This window comes from Dama dama, chromosome 5, assembly GCF_033118175.1.
Source record: "Dama dama isolate Ldn47 chromosome 5, ASM3311817v1, whole genome shotgun sequence".
Taxonomy (NCBI): domain Eukaryota; kingdom Metazoa; phylum Chordata; class Mammalia; order Artiodactyla; family Cervidae; genus Dama; species Dama dama.
This window is the reverse complement of record NC_083685.1, coordinates 574,335-589,136: the sequence shown is the minus strand read 5'-3', so window position 1 is coordinate 589,136 and position 14,802 is coordinate 574,335. Positions and strand designations below refer to the sequence as shown.

The window sequence follows — 14,802 nt, the reverse complement described above, 5'->3', positions numbered from 1 at the left end:
GGTGGGGGGCCCTCCCCAGTTGAACTGGCTGGGCCCCGCAGGGTGACAGAGGCTGGCCGCTGTGACGGAGGAAGACACACCTGCATGGAAACCTCCAGAGTGAGGAATCAAGGGCCCCGCCCCCGAGAAGCAGCTCCCGGAGGCCAGTGCAGGGACCAGGGGCCAGGCCGTGATCGTGGGGCCATCCGCTCTGCTGGGGGCAGCCTGGCACAGGGACTGAGGGCGCACCGGTCCCCACTCCCTGGGAAGGAGAGGAGGGCCAGGTCCCCGCCGGTGTGGCACGCAGCCGTGGAGGACTTCAGCCTGGACTGCTTTCCCCGAGGTTTCAGTAACTCGTTTGTTTCTCGGGATCCACACAAGACTCACTGGACTCAGGGGTGGGAAAGGGCCTCCTGGAGGTGACTTCACCAACCTTCTCATTCTAGGGGTTGGGGCGCCCAGACCCCGGATGCAGGGGAGGGCCGTGGCTGGGTCCTGGGGGCCGAGTCCCTGATGAGCAGAACTCCGCCGCCCTCCCCCCCGCACACGCGCGGGTGTTGGGTGCCCGTGTTGACAAGAGGCAACTGGGGTAGCCAGGTGGCTTCCTGCCCCGCGGAGTGTGATGGGGGTGAGGAGGTTGGCCTACTCTGTACCCTGCTCCCCACCCCTCCCCGATCTCCCCAGCCCTCCTGCCCAGTCGCCCTTGGGACAGAGGGTGCACAGCGCATGGGGCAGCCCCGCGCTCTGGGACCCACCGCAGGGCGGGTGGCCGGAGTCGCTCGCAGAGGGGCTCCCGCGGTCAGCTCCGGGTCCCCGGGTTGGAGGCTGGCGTCCTCTCCCACCTTCCTATGAAGGTCGGGCTGTGCGCTCCCCGGGCCGGCCCCAGAGGACGGCTCCACGCCGGGGGTAACTCTGGCGCCCTCAGCAGCCCTCCTTCGGGGGCTTCTTGGGTCCGGATAGGAGCTGCGCGGACGACGACGCGCGCTTCTGGTGTCGCCACTTGGCCCGGCGGTTCTTGAACCAGACCTGAGGAGGAGGTGCGCTCAGGCGGGCCCAGCGCAGACCCAGGTCCCGCGCGGGTCCCAAGTGGTCCGGCCGGGTCTTCGACGCAAGTGCGGGCGGACGGGGGCCTCCGGGCGGCTGCTCCCGTCCGTCATCCGCTGCCAAGGGCCCGGGGCCGGAATCCCTTCCCCCCGCTTCCGCCGACCAGTGCCCCTCCCGCAGCCCCGCGCTCTTCCGAGCCCCCCGAATTCCGGAGCGCGGACGCGGGCTTGATTCGTTAGGGGCGGGTGGGGTGTTTAAAAATAAGGGAGCCTGACCTCCGCCGCGGCCCAGCCCCGCCGGCCGCCCCTCAGCTCCCGGGCCTCGGCGCCTCCGCCCGCCGTGCGGAGCCGCTCTCCCGCGGCGGCGGGCACCCACCTCCACGCGCTCCTCGCGCAGGCGGATGCGGCCGGCCAGGCGCTCGCGCGTGCCCACGTCGGGGTACTGGTTTTGCACAAAGAGGGCCTCCAGCGCCCGCAGCTGCTCCTCACTAAAGATGGTGCGGTGACGCCGCGTGCGCCGCGGCGGGCCCGGGACACCCGCGCCTGGCTGCGCCCCGGGGCCCCCGGGGGGCGCGGCCCAGGGCAAGGGCGCCGCGGGTGTCAGCCTCAGCGGCCACGCCAGCCGCGCGCCTGCCGGGCGAGGGCGCGGTGAGGCGCGGGCCGGCGGGCTGGCTCCCCTTGCCCCGCGCCCTCGCCACGGGGGCCTCGCGCCCACCCACCCAGCCCGCGCGCCCCGCGTCCACTCACCCAGCCGCGCGTCTGTCTCCGGGGACCCGCGGGGGCCGCAACAACAGCAGCAGGCGCAGCGCGCGGCCTCCGGCGCCCCGGGCTCCCCCAGCTCCGAGGGGCTCTGGCGGTCAGGGACCGGCGGCGGGCGGGCGGCCCGGGCCGGGGGGCTACGCTCGGGCAGGCTGGAGAGAATGTGCTCGATGGAGAAGGGGCAGGGCCGCCCGGGTGCCCCGCGGCCCGGCGCGCCCCTCGCAGCCGCCATGCCGCCCGCCCGCCCGCCGCCGCCGCCGCGGGAATATATCCGTCGGGGGCGAAGGGGGGGGGGGGGTCCGCGCCGTAATCCCCGGGCTGGGCGCCGCGTCCACTCGGGCTAATCCCGCCGCGCGGCCAGGAGCGGGCTAATCCCTGGCGGCGGCGGCGGCGGCGGCGGGAGGGGCGGCCGGGAGCTCCCTGCCCCGAGCCCGTGCCCCCGACCCGCAAGGCTGGCAGGCGCACGCAGGGCCGCCCCCACTGCCCGCCGGCCCCGGCCCAGCGGCCCGAGGACACCCCCGCCCGGCAGACCTTGGGTGCCTGGTCCCGTAGCCGCCGCTCCCAGGGCTGGTTCTGCGTCCCCTTCCGCGCCCCACCGGGGCGGAGGACCGAGGCTGGAGAAACCCCCCAAACGGCAGTGTCCTGAGCTGCGACCTCAAACGGGGCCCAGCACCCGGGGCAACCCCGCCGTCCGCTGCACTCAGCCCGACTGCCCGCTCCCATACTCAGGACCTGGATCTCAACCTTGGGGAGGAGACGGGGCGCAGGCGGAAGCTGTCTCTGCCCATCTCCAAACCCGCAGTCCCATGCCTTCAATTCTCTGCCTTCTCTCCTGGGTGACGGAGCCCACCCGGCGCCATCCGGGGCTCCGCGGAAAGGGACTGTCTGCTTTCCTCTGTGTCCCAGAATCCACCCCCAAAGCATTACCACCCCACCACCCCACCCCCGCAGAGCCAGGCTTCCTGGGAGCGGACTGGTGCCCACACCCCCACTCTTCAGCCTCCCTCAGGGTCATTCTGTCCAACATCGGGGGGACCGACCCACACTTTGCCAGATTCCAGGAAGCCTGTCCACCTTCATCTATGCAGCCTTGGACAGCCCGCAGGACTTCTGCTTCAGGCTATCTCCAGACCGCCGAAAAGTTAGTGTGCGGCTCGCAGGACCGGGCTGCAGACGGTCTGGCTTCTGCCCCAGCTGTCCCTTCCGGGCTCCAGGAGAGGCTCCTTCAGTCCACCCCACCCCATACCTCGGTTTACCGACCTCTGAGCTCTAAACTGACATCATTGCAACCTAACTTTCAGATGCTCCGTGGGCTAGCCAGTCACTGTGTGAGGTTAGATCCCCGCTGGGCAGGGGCCTCCGTGAATGGAAGGTACCATGAAGGGGGCAACACGCAGTCTCGTGCCTCTCCTCCTGCCTCACACGCCCCTCCTCAAACTCCCTTGTTGACTCCACTCGTGTCAGTGAGGACTCTGGACTTCCAGCCACAGAACCCACTGACTTGCTGTCACAAAGAGTCCTGACACAGACTGCCCAGGACTCATTAATCCGGAAGCTCCAGGAAGGAGCCACCACCTCTGTGAGTGGCCCACTTCATGGTTGCAACATGGCTGACACCACCCCGACCTCCCATCTCTTCCCATGTATCCCTTTGGATCACCCTAGAAACCTCTCCCAGCCAACTTCCCTCACAGAACTGCAAGCTCACCAATAGATCACAGAAGTTCCTGGGAGTCAACAACCCATCAAAGTCACTTGCTCAAGGATGGGGGCTCCGGGACCAGTGGCCAGGAAGGCTGGGTCCTGGCTGTTCCTTCATCCCTCTCCATCCTCACCCTTGGTGACCTCTTACAACCTTGAACCTTCAGACGCCACTTGTGTGGCAAGGACTCCCCAGGTGATACCTCCGGCCTGACTGCTCCTTCTGCTCCAGGCTGGCATCTCCCTAAGCACCTGCTCCATGTCCCATTTCAGCACCAAGGAACATTCAGTCACTATGCTTGGGACAGACTCAAGATCTCCTGGAAACCTCCACCCCCTGCCTGGTACCCCACCTTGATAAAATGGGTTACCTACACCCCTACCCACCTAGGTGGACGTGCCATCTCTCCACCGGTGTGATGCTCTTCAAACCTGTCAGCAAATCCTTGCACACCTCCCTTCAAGAGGTGACATCTAATGTCCCTTTTTTTGTATGTGCACTGACTTAGTGACTCTCTTCTAACCGCTAGGAGGCAGAAATGACCCTGTGGTTTCTGAGGCCGGGTCCTACAGCTGGGTGACAGCTCCTTTCCCATCTGGGGACGCTCGCTGCAGCAGCCACAGAAGGACATGCAGAGCAGCCCCAGCTGAAGGACCGGCCCCAGACCTGCGTGGGGCCGCTCTGACATTGACCCCTTTTAAATTTTGTCCATGATGTAGGTAAAGACCCAACTTTCATTCTTTGCATTAGGATATCCAGTTTCCAGTTGTCCCAGTCCCATTTGCTGAAAAGATTATTCTTTTCCCTGTTGAATTGTATCCCCCTCAACCCAGTTGCAAATCAATTGACCATAAACGTGAGGACTTATTTCTGGATTCTGAGTCCTGCTCCATTTATCTACATGTCTACCCGTAGTTTTTTTTTTTTTTAACTGCTTTATTATTTATTTATTATTGGCTGCCCTGGATCTTTGTTGTTTTGCATGGGCTTCTCTCTAGTTGCATCGAATGGGGCTTCTTCCTGCAGCACCTTCTCTTGTTGCAGGGCAAAGGCTATAGGCACGCAGGCTTCAGTAGTTGGGGCATGCAGGCTTGGTTGCTCCCAGCATGTGGGGTCTTCCTGGACCCAGGGTCAAACCCGTGTCCCCTGCGTTGGCAGGTGGATTCTTATCCACTGTACCACCAGGGAAGTCCTTACCTATACCGTCTTGATTACTGGAGCTTTGCAGTTGAGATTGAGATTTGGAGGTTTGAGATTGACAAGTGTGAGTTCCGCAGCTTTTTTTTTCCCCCTCAACATTGATTTGACTATTATGGTTCTCGTGAACTTTCTTGTGAATTTTAGGACCAGCTCCTCAGTTTATTTGAAGAGACCAGCTGGAATTTTGATAGAGATAACATTGAATCTGAAGATCCATTTGGGGAGTCTTGCCATCTAAACAACATTAACAATCCATGAACATAGGACTTCTTCCACTTACTTAGATCATCTGGAATTTCTTTCACTAGTGTTTGTAATTTTCAGAGTACACATTTTTTTTTTTCACTTCTTTGATTAAAGTTATCCTTCAGCATTTTGTTCTTTTGGGGATTATTGTAAGTGGAATGATTTTATTTCATTGTTGAACTGCTCACTGCAAGTGTATAGAAATTCAAGTGATTTTGTACATTGATCTTGTTATCTTGCAACCTGCAGAATTTGTTTATTCTAATAATTTTTTGTGGATTTAAAAGGTTTCTATATACAAGATAACGGCGCTTGTGAACAGAAACTGTGCTTCTCGCTTCACAGCACTGCCGCCTTCTGCTCCATCTTCCCACCTGAGCTCCCTGGCCAGTGTGTGCGCACTCAGTCATGTCCGACTCTTGCGACCCTGTGGCCTGCAGCCCACCAGGCTCCTCCGTCCATGGGATTCTCCAGGCAAGAGTCCTGGAGTGGGTGCCATTGCCTCCTCCAGGGGTTGTCCTGATCCAGGGATTGAACTTCTGTCTGTTGCATTGGCAGGTCCCTGACTAGAATCTCCAGTAAATGGCTGGACAACAACAGGGAGAAGGGCATTCTCATGTTGTTCCTGATCTTAGAGGGAAAGGATTCAGTCTTCATCACTGGCCAAAAAAGAAAGTAGCAATTTGCCAATTTAGCAAAGCCTGAAAAGATATTAAAATGAGTGAGCCGAGTTACACTTCTCCTAATGGTAGTCACTTGCTTTGGACTAATCCTCCAGTGGATAGCAATGATAAACTTGGAACAATATATTTGGAAGAAAACCTGGAAATACTGGGTATGAACAGTAGAAACCAGAAGGGGGTCAATGCTAAGGCTGAGGGCCTCAACATCTCTTTTTGGGGGACACAGAAGCACGGGGTGACTATCGGTTTGCACACTGAGAGCACTGCCTGCTGGGAAGCTGATCAAAAGGGGGGACGTGGGTGGTCAACCTGGGAGCGGGACAGAGCCGGGGGAGGGCAGGGAGGCTCAGCAAGAAGGCACTGGGACAGACATGGTGGCTTCAGATCTCAAGTCTCGAGGATTCAGGCTCCAGCTTTGAGTCCCCACGATGCACGTGGCCCCATCACCCAGGGCAACACTCCCAGGGACGCAGCTGGGCCGCCACTGGGCGCTAACCAGGGGTGCAGGATGGGCGAGCTGGGCACTCAAGTGGTCGGGACAGAGCCCCAGTCACCTCCATGATACCACCTGCTGGTCCACACGGACCCACTGTCCCCCTTGGTAAATGGCCCGCCTCACCACCTGGGTAAACCTCGCCTACACTGCCGTCCACCGTGCTAAATGCACACCTGCCCACCCAGGTAAGTGGTCCAACTAGCCTCCCTGACATCCCCTGCCCTCAGAGCTGCCTGAGCACCAGACTTCATGCGGGACGCTGCCCCGCCCACCCTGACACCTCACGGGTCCTAACACAGTCCTCAGCGTTGGTGCCAATGCCCGGCCACCTGGGCCCCACACCGGCCTTCGGATGCACTCCTGGCCACTTTCCTGGCCTGACCCCCTCTCTCTCTGCACACAGATCCAATCACGGAGCTCCCCTGCTCAGGATAAGAGGATCAGCCGCCTCTTCGCCATGCTCCTCCGGCCCCTGGACTCAAACACCTCTCTCCAGCTGCCCTCTCCCTCCCGTTGCCCAGGTGGCAGACAGCTCCGCCAGCGGCCCAGCGCTCTCGGCCGGGTCCTGGGCCGCAGAGCGGCGATCCCTGCTCACCCCACCTGCCCCTGCCCCTGCCCAACCCCTCCGCGGTCCCAGTGGCTCCTGACCGCCCTCACTTCTGTCTCCCGGACTGAAGAGCAGACCAAGTTGCTTCCAGGACTGGTCAAAACTGGTCAGTGCCAAAGAGGTGGTGGATGGCGGGGGCGGGGCCTCCAGGGAGGGAGCAGGGGGGCGGGAGGAGCACCAGGGGCCAGGGACCGGGACCTCAGTGCGGAGAAACCACTGGCTTCGGACAGGCAGAGGCTAGGGCGCCAGGCGGGCCCAGCAAGGCCCAGGGCGAGTTTGGAAGTCAGGTCCCGGCACATGCCAACGTGCGGCTAGAGAGGAGACGGCGAGCACGGCTCTTCTGCCGCCAGGGAGGGTGGAGGCGGCGGAGGGCCCCGGGCGCTGCTCGGGGATGGTGAAGGCGGCCGGGACCCGGCGGGGTGGGGGGGTGGGGGGGCACTGCCTCCCCTTTTCCCTGCAGCGCGCACCCCGCCCCCTCCCGGCCCGGCGGCCACGCCATCAGGACTCCCTGATTGCTTTCTTTCATGCCGGTGCCTTTCTCTGCAGCGAACGCCCGCTAATGCCTCCTTTATCACGGAATTAGGGGATTTAAGGCCCACGGCACAAAGGGGCCCTCGATAGCGGCCATAATCAAGCGCCGATCGGCCGATCTCGAGCGGGCCCGGGAAGAAAGCGAGCGCGGGGATTAGCGCCGCGGGGCCGAGATAGCATCGCGCGGCCGCAGGCTGGGGCCGCCGGGGAGGGCCGGCCGCGCCGCGGAGAAAGGCCGGCTTAGCCGCCGGGCGCCGGGGATTCTGAAGCCATTAGCGGGGATTAGCACCCGGGTTAATCTACTTTGGCCGTTCAATTGTCAACGGGCCGCTCGCGTGGTGGACCCTTGGTGGCGTGGCCGCGGGACCTCTGCGGTCCAGCACGGGAGCCAGTCTCGATTTCCCCAGCGGTCACCGGGCCAAGCCTGGCCCCGAGTCCCAGAGGACGGGATGAACCGCTCGGTCCCTCAGACCAACGGACTCCGCGTGCACTTGGCCCAGGTTGGAGTGGGGCCCGGCTCTTGGCTGCAGCCTGTGCTGGGGATCAGGGCGCACTGGCCCATGCCCATCCGCGAGGCCCCCGCCCTTCCGGCCAGCTCCTCCTCTGCACTCTCGGCTGGCCCTCAGGTGTGGTTCCACAGCAAGGCACATCCTCCCCACCCTGCAAGGCCAGGGGGCCGGTCCTGCAGACCAAAGGGAGGCTGCCCGAAGCCAGCAAGGAGCCCCTGTCTGCAGACCCTCCATCCCTCCCACGGTCCCACCCCAGGATACGGACCCCAGCTCCGGCGGACGTGATCTCACCGTCTGCCTCCCCAACCCCAATCTTCAGTTCCCTCACTGAGGGGGCCGGGGGTGAGGGCTGTGCAGACCTGGCTCTCATAGGTCCCAGGCAGGCTCTGTCTCTGCCTGGGTTTTCCCGTCTGAGGAAAGGGCCTGGCCGAAAGGAGTGGTGCTGGCAGGAGGCCCACTGTGCGGTGTGCTACTGCTGCTTGCTGGCGGGGCGCGCCCCCGGCCCCACCGACGACGGGTTCCGGGGGTGGGGGCTCGGCGGGGTGCGTCTGCACCACGAGGCTGCCCCGGCCTCCACCTCCATGGCGATGGGATGGGGCATGGTCCCCGCCCCCTACTCGAGCCCGCGGGTGGGAGCAGGTGCCCGGACTGGAGCTGGCCAGCAGCGGGAGGCTGGCGACCCTCGCGGCCCCATCCCGTGACCCTGTCCCCCGTCCCGTGGCTGGCACTGGGGACTCGGGAGCCAAAGGCTGCACGGGAGGGAGACACGGGCGCGAGCTCCGGGCCAGCGCGTCAGGGGCGCCCGTGGCGGCATCCAGCGTGAGCAGTGGGTCGTCGTGGGGGGTGGGGTGGGCGATGGCGGTGGCGCCGGACAAGCCCCGAATGTTGGCGGCTGCCCGACAAGGACCTTGCGAGCGGCCGTCCAGCGACGGGCCGAGCGCATGCGCGGGCCTGCACCGCCCTGGCGCGCAGTGACACCATCAGCGCGCGCCGTCCGATTTCCGGGCGCCGGCGGCCCCGCCCTGAGGGCGCCAGCGGCTGGCGAGTCGCTCCTGCGTCGCTCGTGACTGGGCCCCGGGGTGGGGCTCAATCCTGCTCGAGCGGGCCTGGAAGGCCATTTTGGTGTCTCCGGGTCTCTGGGCCGAACTTTAGCCGACGGCCCGCGGGCGCAGCCCTTCCTCGGGTCACACAGTTGTGGGGGCGGGGGCGGGGTCACCGGGCCGTCGGCTAAAGGTCGACCGACCGGAGGCGGGGCTCCTGGAGAACGCCCACCGGCGGCGGGTCCGAGAGCTTGAGCCCGAGGCCGGTTTTCAGTCGGGGGTTGGGCGGCGGCCGCCGCAGGCGTCTGAGCACAGGGACTGGGATGGCCCGTGCCTGTAGGTCACCTCGGGAGGCAGCCACTCCTCTGGCCGAGTGGGGTCTCAGGTCCAGGCCCGGCCAGAGGGGGAATAAATGGATGTGGCCTGCCCGGCCGAGGAAACAAAAACGACCACGGTTGTGGTGGGCGGGGTGGGATCAGGGCCTGGCCCAGTCTACGCAGCCGAGGTTGTTCTCGGGTAGTCTCAGGTGGGCGTGGAAGGAGGCGAACTACCAGGCCACGGGCCGCCGTTTTCTCCTTGGGTCACCCGCTTGGTTGGCCTAGGCCATGTCTGTCCGCGGTCCTAACTGTTCCCTGTGGTCCTCCCGCGGTCCTTTTCGGCCACTTCTCTGCTGTGGCCGCCTCTCTCTCTCCTTGGCCCTGTTCCCAGATCTTGAGGAGGCAGGTCCTCAGACCTCCGGATTCTGTGCAGGGAATCTGAGAACACGTAGGAAGTAGAATGTCAGTGAGGAAAGTAGTCTGGCATTCTCTGCTCTGATTGTTTGCTGTGAAGGCTGAGGACAACCTGAAACAGAATTCTCTTTGTTGGCTGAAAGGGGAGAGACCCATTTGTCAGGAGCGATTCTGTGTGTGTACTAAGCTCTGATTGCCATTCATCACCTACACAAGGACATGGAAAAACCTAGGGGATTCCTGTAGGGTAGTGGGGGAGGGTTCAAAGTAGGGCAGGGGGCCCTGGAGGGCAGCTGTCTGAAGGGCCCTGCCTAGAGTGGGGGTAGGACACCCCTCCTCAGCCACACACACAGTGATGAGATGGGGCTGGAGGTTGGCCAAGACCTGCCCCCGGAATGGCCACCATCTCATCCTTTGCTCCCTTGGCCTGTCTCTGAGGCCATTGTCCTGGGCACATTTCCTGATGACCCCAGGCTCAAGACGATGCCAGGTGGTGAAGGTTGCTTAATGCTGAGTGGCTTCCAGCTGGGCTCAGACGTTTCTGGCTGTGGGCCGGATACCTCGACCCAGAGTCTGCACTCAGCTCACAACTCCTCTGATAATGCAGGCACAGCTGCACCCAGGGTTCTCCCTGGCCCTGGCCTGTGTGTCCAGGTTGGCCGGGGTGGGGTGGGGGAGAACCACACTGGAAGTGGAGTTTTTCGCCTCTCAACTGCTCAAAGTTCTGTCCACGTCATTCTGCCCCTTGGCCCAGTGCTGCAAGGGCAATGTCCCCTGCCATCGGTTTTCTAGATCTTGATTAAGTGCACTGGGCTTTCTGCAGACATCTGCCTGCCCCTCTAGCCACTCTCCACTGGCTCACTTCCCTCTGGCTTTGCTGACATTTTCTCAGACAACGCCCCACCCCCACACCCCAGCCCCGCTTCCCTCAGGACTTAACTGCAGGAACTGAGGCTTCGATGGATCCCACCTTCTGTCAACAGGTGGAGTAGGTGGGGGGCAGGTGGCTTCTCCAGGCTCACAGCCCCAGGGGACTCGGGCTCAGCTCCATCACCTTTTCTGGCTGGGCTCCCTGCTGTGGCACAGGTCCCAACACTTTCCTTCCGGCTCAGTGCAGCCCGACTCCTTCCTCCTTATGAAAGGAGGTAGGGACAAGGCTGGGGGTGCTTGTAGGCAGTCAGTGAGCAGATGCCACTCCTAGAGGTATTTCGTGGCAGAGTCCCCTCAGGGCCCAGCTCTGGGGCTCCGCCACATCTAGGAACTAGCTGGGCCCCCGAGCCCCTGCTAAATGTCCCTGAGGGCTCCCTCTGCAGAGCGTGTTCTAAGCACCGTACAGACACTACAGCACTCCTCATAGCCCACAGGGCTTGGTTCATTCCGCAGTTGGGAAATGGGAGTTTAGGTGGCTTGCCTCAGCCTGTGAGCAGTCAAGCTTTGTTGCCAGGCCCTTTCTCCTCCCTCTCCTGAGAGGGCACACTGTTGGTCCTTACATCCCTCAAACCCACCCTTGGCCCCCAGATCTACCACAGACTCCAGGGATCCAGGTGCTGTGGGGGCTCTCCTCTGAAGGGAACAGCTCTAGGAGTGGGACTTGCCTGCTAGTTGAGCCAAATCCACTGTGTGGCTTTTGCTGCGGAGTCACTTGGACCGGAAGGCCCCTCTGCCCCGCACAGCCTGGGGCACCTCCTCCACTTGGCTCGTAGGTGGATTTCCAGCCAGATCTGGGCCAGGGGGACCCTCCGGTTCAAGGCTCTCTGGCCCCTGTGCTGGGCTGGGCTCCCAGCTGTGCCTGGGCCCCGGGGGAAGGTGGGCTCCTGCAAGGGGGACCCTTACTCTGAGGTTCAGTGCTGTGGGGTGAGAGCCCCAAGTACCCACTGCCTCCCAGCCTCGGTGAAGCATTAAGGGCCTCCTGCTCAGTCTCGGCACCAGAAAATGGTCACTTCAAAGCAGTTCCCCGTGAGCAGATCACTGGGAAACCCTGGAGTGAGGTGGGCCGGGCCCCCAGCTGCAGGGTGGACAAGAGCCCAAGAGCCCGTTCTCCAGGCCCGACCACCTGCTGCCTGCCAGGTGACCCCAAGGACATGCCCTCCGGCTCTCCTGCAGGATCTTGCCTCCTGGTCATAGGCAAAGCCTGGCGCCAGGCATCCCCGGGGGTTGGCGCTAGGCCACAGCCTGCTTGCCCACCAGCCCGCCTGGCCCCCTGGCAGTGTCCTCGGTGGAGTGGGCCTGCCCTTGGCAGAGATGTGGGCACCACTGCCCACCCACACGTGGGCTCACAACAGGGACAGGAGGCTGCAACAGGATCCGGTTTATTGCCTTGGAAGGGTGGTCCTGAGAGTGGCAGGTGCCACCCTGTCCCGGGCAGAGGGAGGGCCCGAGGGCCATTAAGGCCAGTGGCGGGAAAAGCGGGGGCCATGCAGCCCCTGGAATGCAGTGAGGCCAGGCTGAGGCCCGGAGGCAGCTGTGGTGGGCCGGGGCACTGCCCCTGCTGCCCAGGGTGGAAGGCACCGGGCTGGGATGTGACCCCGGCCACACGGGCACCCCGGGAAGGGGGGCACAGGGTCACAGCACACGAAACATGACACGGGCACACAAGCACGTGGACAAGTGGGCACAGATTCACAGGCCAGAGGGACACCCAGTCTCAGCTGGACACACAGACACTGTGGTGGTGGTGTACAGGCCAGAGGACGTGTGGACCCGACGGCCACAGGGGACACCCAGGCCATGGAGTACGCAGGACAGGGAACAGGCCTTTTGGCACGACTGCACTGGAATTGTAAGAAGGGGGCGCCGGGGGCAGCCCGCGCGCAGACCCCAGGGCTCAGTCCGTCTTCCACACTTTGTTGAGAAGCTTCACCACCTCGTCGTAGATGATGAACACGATGGCCACATCCAGGCAGACCCTGCCGAGGCGCGGGACAGTGCCCTTGTAGAACCTGGGGAGGGAGGCGGTGGAAGGGCAGGTGAAGGCACGGCTCTGGACAGGGCAGGGGTGGGGGGTGGAGGAGTCAGAGATTGAGGAAGCAAGAGCGGAGGACCCTTTTGGGGATGCTCAGAGAGGGGGCGCCGGGGTGCTGGTGGCCCAGCGGGAGGTGGGGAGGGCCTGGGGTGCAGAAGGCAGCGCTGCCCCTCGCCCACTCACGCCTTGAGTCCCTCCTTCCTCAGGATCTGCAGGCCGCAATCCCACGTGTTCCGGTACTTGTGTGCCTCCAGTCCCTGCAGGACACCAACAGCCCGGAGCCTCGGTAACCCGTGCTGCCCAGGCCCCGCCCCCGCCCCGCCCCTCCAAGACCCCGCCCCCACCTGCATCCGGGTCTTGATCACATCCAGTGGAGTGTTCCCGAAGACACTGGCTGCACCCGCTATGGCTCCGAACACACCAGTGATCAGTGGGTTCATGGGCTTGTTGGGGTTGTCCCCTGGATGGGGGTGAGGGCTGGGGTCAGACCGGGACAGCGGGCGAGGGCAGGGCTCCAGGCCTGGAGGGGGGGGGGGTCTTGGGGCGCAAACACACCTCGGTACCAGTTGCGCAGGGAGGTCATGACGAAGAAGCGGATGGCCTGGTTGGATCCCTGCTTCAGCACGGTGGCCGTGAGACCTTGGTACGTTCCCTTCAGCCCTGGGACAAGCAGGCACGGCCGTCACACCGACGGCCTCCCGGATGGACTCAGGAGCGCCAAGGCAGGAAGCGCCGGTGGCGGCTCTGGGCAGCCTGGCCCAGGTCCCTGACCCCACCAGAGGGCAAGGCCGAGCGGCTCACCTTGTTCCCGCACGATCTCCCTGACCCCGTGGAAGAATCCTCGGTACTTGGGGCTGGCAGAGGTCTGGTCATGGATGAATTTCACCTGAGGAAGAGGCGGCAAGGCGCTGGCTCCCAGGGGCCAGGGCACGGGCGCCCCTGGCCGCCTTACGGAGAAGCTTCTGCTAAGTTTACTAGTTTTTCAAACAACTTGGGCAGCAGACACGTGTTACCTTGTTTTATGCTCCTAAGTTTTTTAAGGCAGTGTTATCTTCCCACTGCCTCGAGGATAGAGTCCAGCCCCCAGGAGGCTCTTCCGGCGGGCTTTCGGCGCAGGGCTCCCCAGGCAGACCCGTGCCCACCTCGACGGTCTCCGCGGGGCACAATGCCGCCACCCCGCCGCCCAGTGCTGTCTCACGCCTTGTCTCCTACGGGGATCTGCCCACCTTGATGGTCTCCATGGGGCACACGACCACCACGGCCTCGGCCACTCCGGCGCCCAGGCCGCACAGCAGCCCGCGCGTGCTGTCCAGTCGTCCCTGGGCGTCCCGCATGTGGTTGCTGAGAAATTCGAACGTCCCGAACCTGGGGCGGGAGGCTGAGGCGTTAGACGGGCCGCCGCGGGGCCGGGGCTCGCTCCCTCCCTCCCGAGGCCCCCGGGGCCCGAGCCGCCTCACCTGACGGCCGCCTTGGGGATGGAGCCGTAGAGCAGGGAGCTGAGGCCGCGGTACAGGCCCAGGACGCCATGACTGCGGACTGTCTGCCGTACGCAGTCCCCTGGGGGAGGGGGCAGTCAGCGACCCCGCCGGCCCCTGCCGGCCGGCCCGCCCGCCCCCGCCGGCCGCCCCCACTCACCGATGCCCCGGTAGCGCGGCGGGTGCGAGCGCTCGTCCAGCTGCAGCTGCGTCTTCACGTACTCGGTGGGGAAGGTGATGCAGATTTCGATGCCGCCCGCCAGGCCACCTGCGGGTAATGACCGGGACCCGGACAGCGCTGAGACCCCTCCCCCGCCCGGACTATGCCAGCCGCCCGGGGACCGGGCCCGCGCCTCCCTCTCCCCCGCGGTCCCGGCGGGACGCCCGGGGGGCCGTGCAGCAGTGGCCGCGCCCGCCCGGAAGCGCGGCGGAGCCGGTACCCAGGGCCCGCTCGGAAGCGCAGCGGGGTCAGGGTCCGAGTGCGCGGTGCGCGCGCCCCACCTGCCAGGATCGCCTTCCCCGGGTGAGTGAGTGCGGCCTTCCCGGGCGCGGGCGCGGCGGCCGCCAGAGCGCGGGGTGCGGCCATGGCGGGCGGGCGGGCGGGGCGGGGGCCCGGCGGCGGCGGCGGCGGTGGCCTCGGGTCCGAGCTCTCGCGCTCGGTCGCGGCGGCGGCGGCGGCACCGGTTATGGGCCGGGGCGGAGCCGCCGCTTCGGCCCAGGGCTCCGCCCCGCGTGGTCCGAGCCCGGCCCCGCCCCGAGCTCGCGGGAACTTGAGGCCTGGAGCCCCTGCGGCCCAGCCAATGGCCGCGCGGTCCTGCCCAGCCCCGCCCCGATGACCC

At 64.5% G+C, this 14,802-nt stretch overlaps 2 protein-coding genes across 2 annotated transcripts; both read right to left on the bottom strand.

Annotated features, from left to right (window-relative positions):
* Nucleotides 1–900: 900 nt before the first annotated feature.
* GSC2 (goosecoid homeobox 2) lies at nt 901–2,013 on the bottom strand. The gene is made up of 3 exons (XM_061145075.1): nt 1,770–2,013; nt 1,399–1,652; nt 901–1,005 (listed from the first exon to the last, which is right to left on the bottom strand). Exons 1-3 carry the CDS (start codon nt 2,011–2,013, stop codon nt 901–903), a joined length of 603 nt encoding a protein of 200 aa, XP_061001058.1.
* Nucleotides 2,014–11,819: 9,806 nt separating this feature from the next.
* SLC25A1 (solute carrier family 25 member 1) lies at nt 11,820–14,582 on the bottom strand. The gene is made up of 9 exons (XM_061141346.1): nt 14,465–14,582; nt 14,124–14,231; nt 13,946–14,045; nt 13,715–13,853; nt 13,290–13,374; nt 13,044–13,148; nt 12,833–12,948; nt 12,672–12,745; nt 11,820–12,465 (listed from the first exon to the last, which is right to left on the bottom strand). The coding sequence occupies exons 1-9, from the start codon at nt 14,547–14,549 to the stop codon at nt 12,351–12,353; spliced, it is 927 nt and encodes a 308-aa protein (XP_060997329.1). The 5' UTR covers nt 14,550–14,582; the 3' UTR covers nt 11,820–12,350.
* Between the last annotated feature and the right edge of the window lie 220 nt (nt 14,583–14,802).

Excerpts from the sequence above, each read along its gene's own strand:
- GSC2 (XM_061145075.1), bottom strand. The coding sequence starts at position 2,013 with ATGGCGGCTGCGAGGGGCGCGCCGGGCCGCGGGGCACCCGGGCGGCCC. Across the intron at positions 1,653-1,769 it reads GGAGACAGACGCGCGGCTGG|GCGCGCGGCTGGCGTGGCCG; the intron begins GTGAGTGGACGC and ends CTCGCCCGGCAG. Across the intron at positions 1,006-1,398 it reads TGCGCGAGGAGCGCGTGGAG|GTCTGGTTCAAGAACCGCCG; the intron begins GTGGGTGCCCGC and ends CCTCCTCCTCAG.
- SLC25A1 (XM_061141346.1), bottom strand. The coding sequence starts at position 14,549 with ATGGCCGCACCCCGCGCTCTGGCGGCCGCCGCGCCCGCGCCCGGGAAG. Across the intron at positions 13,375-13,714 it reads GCCCCATGGAGACCATCAAG|GTGAAATTCATCCATGACCA; the intron begins GTGGGCAGATCC and ends CCTCTTCCTCAG. Across the intron at positions 12,746-12,832 it reads TGATCAAGACCCGGATGCAG|GGACTGGAGGCACACAAGTA; the intron begins GTGGGGGCGGGG and ends GGTGTCCTGCAG.